Source organism: Papio anubis, chromosome 10 (genome assembly GCF_008728515.1).
Source record: "Papio anubis isolate 15944 chromosome 10, Panubis1.0, whole genome shotgun sequence".
In the NCBI taxonomy this organism is placed as follows: domain Eukaryota; kingdom Metazoa; phylum Chordata; class Mammalia; order Primates; family Cercopithecidae; genus Papio; species Papio anubis.
Window position 1 is genome coordinate 65,621,652 of NC_044985.1, and position 11,707 is coordinate 65,633,358.

Below are 11,707 nucleotides of genomic sequence, written 5' to 3' on the forward strand. Positions count from 1 at the left end.
CTGTAATCCCAGCACTTTGGGAGGCCAAGGTGAGCGGATCACCTGAGGTCATGAGTTCAAGACCAGCCTGGCCAACATGACAAAACTCCATCTTTACTAAAAATACAAAAATTAGCCAGGTGTGGTGGTAATCCCAGCTACTTGGGAGGCTGAGGCAGGAGAATTACTTGAACCTGGGAGGCAGAGGTTGCAGTAAGCCGAGATTGCACCACTACACTCCGGTCTGGATGACACAGCAAGACTCTATCTCAAAAATAAGAAAGATATTTTATGAAACAGTGTTCATTTTGTGTCCATTGAGATTATATCATGCTTGATGGTAGAGATTCTTTTATACTTTACTCCAGTCATGCCGGTACTCCCAAAAAAGTTTGACACACATTTCTGGTTTGTCAAAAATGTAGTTTGGCTAGTTTGTTTTTTGAGTGATGAAGAATAATGAGATATAATAAAATGGCCATATTGCATTGATAGCAGGACTGGAAAGACTATATTCATTGTTTTGTGAATTCAGTATACTGTATGTGGTTGTAATTCAGTATATTGTATTTCTGTTTATATACTGTGACTAAGAGATTCTGGTTTTTGTAATATTTGTATCCAACACATACTTGTTTGAAAAGTAAATCTGAAGTGCTATGTGCTTCAAAATCCTTTGATGATGTTTGAAGTTTAGAAATACTGATAAAAGGTAAAGTGAAAAGCTTACAGTATTTAAATATATTCTAGTACAGATGGTTGGTAGCTAAGGAGTGTTTTGTTTCTTTAAATAGCTATGTATAAATCTATGTATTGTGTACCAGTTTTGCATGATAGACTAATACAGGGCCATTTTTGGAAAGATAACAGTTAAGATGTGTTTGAGATGTACTTAGGAACATTTTAGGAAATAAATCAATTTGGCTGACAGGAAACTGGAAACGTAGAATTTTTAAAAGCTTGTCGAGAGTATCTCGAGTGCTTATTTGGGAACACATTATCACTTTATTTCAGGAAATACACATTTATAGCTTTCACAAAGGGCTATTTAAAAGTGATGCTGTATCATTAGAGAGAAAAGGTGGAGATAGGCAAATGGAAGTGTTTGGACATCTGGAGAAGAAAGTCCTGATGGAATTGTCATTGCCTCAGGTCTAGTTGCCTTTTCCAACAATAAAATGAAATGTATATCCTCATACCCTATATGTATATGGGAAACAAAAGCTTAGACGGGTGGCAATGATACCATGAAACTAAAGAAAAAGGGTTTTTTTAGAGTTTATGGTTGTTTTGAGGATGTTCTTTATGTTTTAAAATAAATTGTACTAAGTGATAATTTCTTCTTCCCATTTAAAATGTGTGTGTTATGTTAGAACAATATGTCTTTAGATACCTTACTGTCAGTTGGCATAAACAGGCAATATAATTGTATATTATTTTGCCTCTAAAGGATTTTTTCAGCAATGAGAGCACTTATGTCTCTGCTGATTACCTTACAAAGTTAGATAATACTAAAAACATTTAAGAAGTCCTTCCAGATTATTTTTTTGACCTGAGGTGAAGTATTTACTAGAAGTTTTTTAATTTATGAAATAACATTTTCTAATGTCCTCACTTTATGAATTGTGATATTTGTAATCTAGTTAGCTGAATGATTCTAGACCAGTCCTCGGAGTCTGATCTGGGTTGGATGATAGATGGACTCGATTCCCCACTCCCTCTCTATTGCAGGAAGATTCACATGAAGGTGAAATTAAGAAATTGAATCTCTATTTGTTTTTTTTTCCCAAAACAGGAAAAAATAGATTACATTCATATTGGTAAATTTTTGTTTTACTGTTTTTCCAATGTAGATTAAAGAGTCTATTGTTGGGGAAATCAGACGGGAAATTGTAAGTGGACTTTTGGCAGCAGTATCTTCAAGTAAAGCATCTAATTCTAAGCAAGATAATCATTAAACGGAAATTATAGGTAAATTTTTCTGAATTTCTTTGTTGAGCTAAATGTAAATAGTAATTGGCATTTTATTCTTTGTTTTGTTAGTATACAGGTTGGTACACAGTTGGTCCTCTAGTTAAATTTTGAGTTTTAGAATGTATGTATGTATGTAATATGTTATTTTACAGTGTGAAAATTTCACACAAGCCTATTTGAAGCGTAAGTCAAATCCCATAATACGAATCTCCAAGGAATTACTTCTATTGGGTCATTTTACTGAAATTTCATTATAGTAATAAATCCTGGAATTGGACCTTCAAACCTGAATCTTACTTTGATTATAATGGTATTTCAGATGTATATTATTTTTAAAAACTGTTGTATGTGTCTGTCTCAGTAAAATGAATTACTTTCACTTTATCTCATAGCTCTAATTACATTAAAAAATTTTTTTGTAGTGATGGGGTCTTGCTATGTTGCCCATGCTAGTCTTAAACTCCTCGTCTCAAGCGATCCTCCTGCTTTAGCCCTAATTTCATTTTATATAATATATATTAATAATACTTTTTGGTGAATGCAAAAGGAAATTATACAGTTGAATAGAATAGAACTAAAAATATTCATTGAATAAAACATGAGAAACAAATGTAATTTCAAAAGTATAATATACAATTTCAGATGTAGGAAATTGGAAAATATTTTAATAAATTATGTCACAAAGCAATTAATAGGAATTATCTTTTTAAAGCCACGGATAAAAGAATTAACTCTCAGGAAGATGTATAGAGATTACAGGATAATCATGTTTCTAGGTATATATATTTGCATAAAATTCTCATCCCCCTTTAAAGAAGCTTTTAATAATAGTATTTGAAAGAGGTTTAAAACTGACTTCTCTTTCTTTTTTAAGGTTGGCATGGATCCTATTAGCTGTGTAATACTGGAATTATCAATGATATGCACTGGTGGAGGTGTTACTTGTGCTTTAGAAGATACTTGCTGCTGAGCTGGGCTACTGTATACAGTGTACAATGTGTATTTCTTCAGCCGTATATTTTTTAAAAAACGTACATAGAATCTTAGGCACTTTGCTATTTCTTTTCTGAACTATCAAAAACTCTAGCAGTTTGAAAAGCCTAATATTTATTTGTATGTCAATATTTTTCATTTGATTCCCTATTAGAATTAATTATAAAACTTGAAAACTTCCAGACTTATCCAACTTATAAATAACATATTTCTTCAGACTAGCTTCTTAAAACACTGACCTCTATGAGGTATTTACTGTGCAATAATAACTGATTCATTTTTTGAGAGCTTGAAGCAACCAATGATTTTTTCCCTCCACTGCTGTTAATTAATGTCACTTCCAAGAAGAAAAACTGTTCTGTTGTAAAAAATATAGTTGCTCTTAATTCTTGAGAGGTTACTAATAGCAGTAGGATAGAATTATATGAGGTTACCTACAACTACTTAATGTTCTTACACTGTAAGCCTTGTTGCTTTACCCAAGACAAATGTAATTTTATCATTGCTTATGTAGTATTTTTCTTTTGGAAATGTGCCTTATGTTAAACACTATGTACTTTTACTTTCTGCATTGTCCAGACTTCTTTATTAGATGAAGATGTTTCTTTTTCTGTCTTTTAAACTAAATAGAGTATCATCCAAATAATGGGGCCTATGACTTGAATGAATAGAAATGAATAAGCTGGTGTTTTTTCAAAATGGAAGTAATTTAGATTTGTTCTCCTCATACATAAAATGATTTTAGTTCAGTTTTAACCAGTGAAAACTTTGTTTTTATGAAAAAAAGGAAAACGGTTTCCTATTTGGTTTTATATGTGTTAAATAAATGTGTAAAGTAACCACCAAATGTTACTAGAATTATTCTTCTATCATTTATACTTTTTTCAACTCCTATTGTGTTTCTTTGTGTGTGATATTTTAATCAAAAGTGGTTGAGTTGTTAACAGTGTTCTTTGAAAGAATTTCTAAAAGGCTTATAAATGTTTGAAATATCACACAAAGGCTGATTTCTAAAAAATATGTATATTAAAACAATAAAGTATTTATTTTGCCTAAAATGTTTTTAGTGATTTCTTAAACTGCAACATGAAGATTTTGAATTAGATTTGATAGGTAACAAATGAGGTCCAAAAGAATTGCAGCATGTAACCCAATAGGGTGATACTCTCTTTTCCTAGGGAAGTGTCTATGATGCTCTAAGAAAACAATGCTTTAAAAAATGCTGTTTAACACTAGACCACGATTGAGAGAGGGCATGATTGAGGCCTCATGGAGAGAGGGCATGATTGAGGCCTCTTTGGCTCATCTAGTTCTGTGGTCATAGTAATTACCATCCGAGGACAAATAAAACTTTTTAAAACTATGCTATTAAACTACAAAGAATAGATATTAAAATACTATTTAACTCTTTGTTCAATAACAGCAGTAATAACACCTATCAACCAAATGCCCCATATTAATAGAAGTATAGTAATCAATTTTAACTATTTAGTTTTGAAGTCCCTTTTAGTTAATTTTTGACAATACCCAGATTTTGATAATCAAAATTAGAAATATAACAGTTGCAATAATAGGCTGAGACAATGAGCAAATTACCTACATAGTATGAATGAAATAAGAGGAGTCTCAACAACTATCAGAGTTTTACGTTCCTTCTCTCCATTTTATTGTGTACTAAACATTTGAAAGCTATCATGTTCAAGCCACCGTGCTAGCTGTTATGTGGAAACGAAAAATGAAAGGGTCTGAAAAAAAGACAAAGTCAAGGCATCTTTTAATTTATGGATACATTTAGAAGTGTCAACAAATAACTAAAATAATTTGAGAGACTACAGCCTGGGGTGGTCAGAGAAGCCTACCAAGGAGATGCGATTTGAGTAAAGTCTTAAAGTAATCAAGAACATTAGCAAAAATTACCAAGAATACATAGATTGAGTTTGAAATACCATGTACATGATGATGAAAGCAATTTTTTTTTAAATGCCAAGTTCATAGTTTGTGCGTATTGTGCTAAGAACTTGCACAAAGCATAGAAGAGGAAGAATCTTGAAATGGTGATTTTGATGTTTGGAGTTGCTGTGAATGATACACCATGAGAAAAACAGGCAGATTTTGAAGTACATTTCAGATTTGAAGTACATTTGAAAAATTCTCAGATTTGAAGTATACTTCTTTCCTCTAAATATATTCAGTTGAATTTCATACATTTAAAAGTAGAATATTTGCTCAGCTGGCCATCTTCAACCTTTTCAGAGGAAAATGAGAATGCAGTAAAGTGTATATAAAAGAATGTAAAGACAAAGTAAGTCTGGGCAGTTTCTGGAGAAATGCTCTGTTGCCCATGTTCTTCACCTGTACAAATGGGAGTGTGGTCTTAGGGAAGGAATTAAGCAAAATGAAGTGTATGTTCTTCTAGAATTTTTCCTCTCTTGGAAAGAAGGAAATTATAGCACTTCTAGGAAGTGGGAAGAGGAAACATCCTATCACCTTTTAACTGAAGCTGAGGTTCTACGCTTTTAAGCATGACTTAGAGTTACTTATGAATATTGAAAACATTTAATTAGCACTTATTCTAATTGCATTCTAAATGTATAAAGTTAAAATGTCGTATCTAATTAATAGTTCCTATCCTATACAGTTTCAGTTTCTTCTACTTATTGCTATTGCATGAGGCCTTTTAGTTTTTGTTCTCATTTCCACAACTGATGTTCTATTACTCATATTGAGTAAATAACAGTTTACATACAGTGTCAGTATAATAAATAATACTGTCACAAATCATAACTAATAACTTGCATACAGAATGTCAGTGCTCAGCAGGGAGTTACAAATACATTAAAAGATAATGCATATCAGACAAATATCAGAGTCCATTTTTCTCACAAGGATCTTTTTGCACACCCAAAGGAGAAAGACTTAAATTTTTGTGAGTAACGAGCTTATTTGCTCACTCCATGATGGTAGTATTAGTGCCTATTTCACAGTTGTTAGAGAAGAATGTAAAGGAACAGCACAGCATTTGGCACAGCTCAGTAAGTTAACTGTTATGGTGATAGTAAAGATGGATAAAGATAGTTGACAGGTAAAAGAGTTTTAGCAAGTCGAAGCATTAAATGGGAAGGACAGAATATGAACTTACAGATCTAGGACTGACCTTTTCAACTTTGTTGTGTTATTTCAAGCAATTGAACTAGGAACTGGTAACAGACTGCTGATGCTTCTGTGATATAAAGGGTGAACATTAATTACTGATTTTAAATTTTCAAGAAATTTTGTTCTTTGAAACCAAAAAACTGGTCATGGAATACCATTTAGGACAGTGCTTCCCAAACTTTATTCATACAAATCAAATTACCTGAGAATTTGTTAAAATGAAAATTCTGATTAAGGTCTGGGTCCTACCTTCTGGGATTGAATTTCTGCATTTCAAAAAGCTCCCAGGTGAGGTTGATGGTGCTGCCGTGAACTGCACTTTAGTAGCAAGGACTTAGGATAGTAGGTCTTCACTACCTGTCTGCTAGATGCTTCAAAGGAAGGAATTTGTTAAGTAGGAAAAGGATTTTAATCTCCAAGGGGACGTCATCTTAGATGCTCCTTCAAGAAACTTTTCATTATAGCCAAAGTTCAAAATGAAAAACAAATGTAAGCAAAACACATAGAAAGGAGACCACAGGAGGGCCCACCCAAGGCATTGTGGAATTGTACAATGGCCAAGGAAGGCTGTGTGACAGCAATGATCACAGTTAAAAAAAAAAAAAAAAAAAAAAAAAATTGCCAATTGCTGTTGATGGCAATGAGTAGTAAGGTAGTAAGTCCTTATATTGTGTAGACTGGATGTTGAGAAAATGCAGAGACCATCTGAGTGCTTCTAGAGTCAACCAGTCAAGAACCAGAATGAGACCCAATAAAGACTTAGTCTAGAGATGCTGCAGAAAGAGATCGAATCTGGGATATGGAATTTATTTATAGCCATTTATTATACCCATTGGAGTTTGAAGGAGCTTATCATTCCTTTCAGAGAGATTCATGATATTTCACCTCTGCAGAGCACACTAATTTGTTATTCGTGTTCCTGAGTTGTTTAGTAAATCCATGTACTGATGATTCATGGTTTTGTTTCAGTACATCTCAAATAATTTTATTATTTCAGCAGTCCAAGATAAAAAAGAAAAAAAAGCCCCTGAAGTATTATAAAGCAGATATCTGAGGAGTAGATTCACAAATATCTATTAGAACTCTGCCTGGGCAGAGACTGCTCTTGATAGAATCACCAGGGTCATCAGTTAAATCTCAGTTGTGAATGTCTTGATTTATGTTTAGTCAAAAAGGACTTGCATTGTTATTATTTTATTATTATTATTATTATACTTTAAGTTATAGGGTACATGTGCACACCGTGCAGGTTTGTTACATATGTATACATATGCCATGTTGCTGTGCTGCACCCATTAACTCACCATTTACATTAGGTATATCTCCTAATGCGATCCCTCCCCCCTCCTCCCACCCCACGACAGGCCCCAGTGTGTGACGTTCCCCTAACCTATGCATATCTGTACAATATAGACATTTCAATAAAATGATGTGTTTACCCAGTCTTCTTTAGTCTGTGATGACAAATGGAAATGCATTAATGATGACAGATATACTTTTCTCTTTTTCCATCATGTATTGAAAGATATGTTCCTCTCCTAAATCTCATCCATTAATATTGGGGCTCCCTGAGAGTTATTCATACATCTTTATGACAGTCCTAAGAGGTCAATTCTAAGTGCTTTCCTCTTCTCTTGCTCTCTCTGTTGAGGGATCCAGTGCTCCCCTGCCCTTCTGCTGGGGACCTCAATTGGCAAAGGTTATGATGATAACATACTGTATGGAAGTGGAGGGAGTGCTTCTCTTGCTGAATTATCTCTTACTACCTTGGCAGCATAGCAGCATTGCTTATAACCCAGCTTTCTCACGTGAATCCCTTGTGAAAGAATCTTTGATCATTTCTGCTTTCAGACACATCTCCATGGGACTTGGCCATGGGTAAAAGAACTTGAGGCAGACATTTTGCTATCCTTCCTATCCTCTTTTCTCCTCTAACACTGGCAAGTTCTCTTGCTGTCTGCTAAAATGCCCCCATTTAAATCAACTCATTCAAATTTACCTTGGCTGAATCATAGTAGGAATAAAGTGTGGGACCAAACTGTCCCCTCCTACTTTCAGAACCAGACATGCATTTTAATGAAAAAGATTGAGCATTCATATTCTAATTTTTCTATTCTGAAATCTTACCACAATTAGTTTCATTCGACCAACATTAATAAACAACTATTGAATATAAGGAGCTAACAACAATTTTTAATGACCTGATTATACCATTTACTAATTTTACTAGCATTTGAGTCAAGTCTTTCAAAATTCACAAAAGTGAATTTTTATTTTGATACAACTTATTCATTTTTTAATTGTTGCATGAAAAAGCTGAAAGCAGAATACAAATAACATGATTTCATCAGGTATATTCCTAAACCATTTTTTAGAGTAGATTATTAATTCTCTAGAAGTCTTTGGTTGGTCCATTCTGCTCTATAATGGGAAAGAGAAATGAATGAAATGGCCCATGATTCTCTGGATTCTGGATACATATTATGGCAGAAATTATTTTTAGAGGGGCATAGAAACATTGAAGGAAACTTAACTCATCATCAGAAGTGTACATGGATTATAGCGTACAGTTGTAATCATTACTCAGGATTTTAGGACCATTTTTCCCAAACAGGGTTAACCTCCCACAGGTTTTGAATTTGTGTCTAACAGTCCATTTATATTATTTCTTGGTTAATGGATTAGCTGCATTATGGCAAAGCTGGCTGCAAAACAATTTTTTCTAAAATACTTTATACTTTCCAGTTAATAACAAAAGGAAAGGGAAAAGAGGAAGAGGCAGTTGGGAGAATTAGTAATAGGCTAAATTTAGACCTTTTCATGAGAAAAATTCTTCTACAATGAAAAAATTCTAACCACTGGTACTCTCAGAGCAATATGTATTTTTAAAATAGCGTGTTCTCAATTTCAGCATTACCGTTCTGCTCTTTTCTTCTTGCCCTTCAAAAAATTCCCTTGAGATTTCAGGTTGTGTAAAACAAGTTAGTTCTTAATGGGATCAGACCTGTAGGTTTGAGTCTGTGTACGGAGCCTGCTAAACACCAAAGACATCTGTATTCACTTCTTTTTCAAAGCAAATAGTGCTGAAAATATACATAACTGAAGGGAGTAGAAAAATGTAAACACCGAGGAGTCCAATTTAGAGACAGATAGACCTCAATCCCAGACCTAGCATTGCCACTTTCATACCTAAGTCTCACCTTCCTGTAAAATGAGAAGTAACAATTGTGCCTACCTCTTTGGTTTACTGGGGAGATTAACAAGTGTAATAGCACAAGGATATTTAGTTAGCTGCCTAGTATGTGGTAAGAGCTCCATAAATATTAGCTATTAGCAAGAGGTAATAATAGTAGAAGAAAAATATAAAATATATAGCAGTATATTAAAATATCAAGATGATACACTGCATTGGTTATCTGAGTCAAACATGAAAGAAAATACAATTGATTTTATTCCAACTTTATGTTAAACCGTTAAATGTAAAAATTATGTAATTTGTCCTGCCTAATCTTTATTTAATTCAGGGAAAGTTCAATGTGGGGTACATTTTTCAGAAGTCTCTCCAACTATTTTGAAGAATCCACGTAATTAGCACCATTAATTGGGATCACTAATTAGATAGTTGCCAATGATAAAATGCATCACCCTGTATCATTTACTTAGATTTGGGGCTCCAGAAAACTGGCATTTTTAGTTTGGTTATTTGTAGCCCTTTAGTATTTTTTTTTTTTATAAGAATGCCTTGATACTAATATTCTCTTAGGATTATCCTGTTTCTCTTTTCTCTTTTTTATTTTTTTAATTGATGAACAACTGAACGGAGCTTTTAAAAGCCTTCCAGCATAGTGATTCTCAGCGGGGCAACGACAGTTATCAGAGTATGTGTTGTGTGTGTATATTTGCATGTGTGAATGTACACACATATGTACAGGCATGTCATTTTTATTCAGTTTTGTGATTTTTTTGTTTGGAAAATATTCTTTTGAAATACAAACTATAGAAAAGAGCCTTTTAAAATTTCCTGAGCTGGTGAATATGGGTTTTTTTAAAGTTGAGAACAAACTTTCTAACAAATTAAGCCATTTATACTTGCTAGCACTCAGAATTAAATGGTTTGATTTGTTATCAACATAGAAACATTACAAATAAAATATACTCTATCCAGAGTTCATTGTAATATTTACTTTTGAAAGGTTCTGCTCTTCAGAATATTAGAATTCTAATGGATGTTCGATAGCCAAGTGATTTTCAACTTGATTTAATTCTGAAAGACACACAATCTAAAGTTGAATAAATATTCAATGGCTAGATATTGCAGAAGAATTGGACAACAATTTTTAAAACACTACTGTGGAACAGGCAGCATCTTCCTGCTAGAGGGAAGAATGTACAGCTCTGGGTCAGCTGGTTGCTGAGAGAGGAACACTTACTTCACTATGACTTGTGTATCTTAAGAGACCGAGAATCAGGAAGTGTGGACATCAGTATTTTGTGACCTTGTCGTTTCATTACAAGCAAGAAAAAGAAGAGGCACTTAGGGGAAGTGACGGCTGCTGCCAACTTTTTGTTTCTTATTCAAACAAGGAACATTAAGGCATCTCCAAAATATTCTGGTACAATGCTAGAAAAACATTCTGTATGCAGCAAGTGCTTCTTCTCAGCCCATCTATTTTTATGGTTGCTGGTGAGAAACTTCATAGCTATCTCCCTAAAAGTTAAGAGACTTTTAATTGATGGTGCTGATCTATAAACACAACTATAAAGAGAGCTTCACAACATCTGTAAAAAGCCCCTGGTTTCGTGGTTATTTTGTTACTAAACTGTATATTTGGCTTTATAAAATTACATTTATAGATTATACTGCACATAATGTCTTTCCCTTCAAGGGGATATTATATACAAAGATCATGCCATCTGAAGCATTAGCCATTTTAGATTACTTTTTACATTTTCCCCTTGTTGAAATAGCTAAGTAAAAGTTCCACTAAGGTCCAATTACACTTAGCAAATATATTTTATCTATTGTACGCCAGGTACTTGGCTTCTTTTCACCAAGCTCCGAGATTCTATAATAACTCCTTCATATCCAATTGTCCTGACTGTTAATGTCTTACTTTCCACCCTCTTACTTCTTGAATTATGGCACTATTTCCCACCTGGGCCTTTCTGCCTACCAGAGTTTGCCTGTAGTCCATGTTTTTCAATTTTGTTAGAGTGATCGTTCTAAATGCAAATATGATCCTGTCACCTCCTCACTCCTATTGCTAAGAGTCATCCATGGATGTCTCATTGTTTTGAGTTGAAGTCCAAATGCATCCCTTTCTTTTTCTTTTTGAGATGGGGCCTCACTGTTTCCAGGATGGAGTGCAGTGGTGCAATCACAGCTCACTGAAGCCTCAAGCTCCCAGATTCAGATGATCCATCCATCTCAGCCTCCCAGGTAGCTAAGACTACAGGCACATGTCAACACACCCAGCTAATTTTTGTAACTTTGTTGAGATAGGGTCTTACTATGTTGCCCAGGCTGATCTCAAGCTCCTGGGCTCAAGCAATCTGCCCGTCTCGGCCTCCCAAAGCGCTGGGATTACAGGTGTGAGCCACCGTGCCC

General features: G+C 34.1%; 1 protein-coding gene across 4 annotated transcripts in view; it reads left to right on the forward strand.

Annotated features, from left to right (window-relative positions):
* The window catches only part of ITPRID2 (ITPR interacting domain containing 2), a 38,625-nt gene extending 34,621 nt beyond the window's left edge, over nt 1–4,004 (forward strand). For 2 of the 4 annotated variants that reach the window (XM_009182555.3, XM_009182557.4), the window contains 2 exons: nt 1,833–1,950; nt 2,828–4,004. In XM_009182555.3, coding sequence (XP_009180819.2) covers nt 1,833–1,937 — 105 coding nt within the window. In that variant the 3' untranslated portion in view covers nt 1,938–1,950; nt 2,828–4,004. The remainder of the gene's footprint in view (nt 1–1,832; nt 1,951–2,827) is intronic. The other 2 variants (XM_009182556.4, XM_009182559.3) reach the window with 2 other exon arrangements.
* Nucleotides 4,005–11,707: the final 7,703 nt, after the last annotated feature.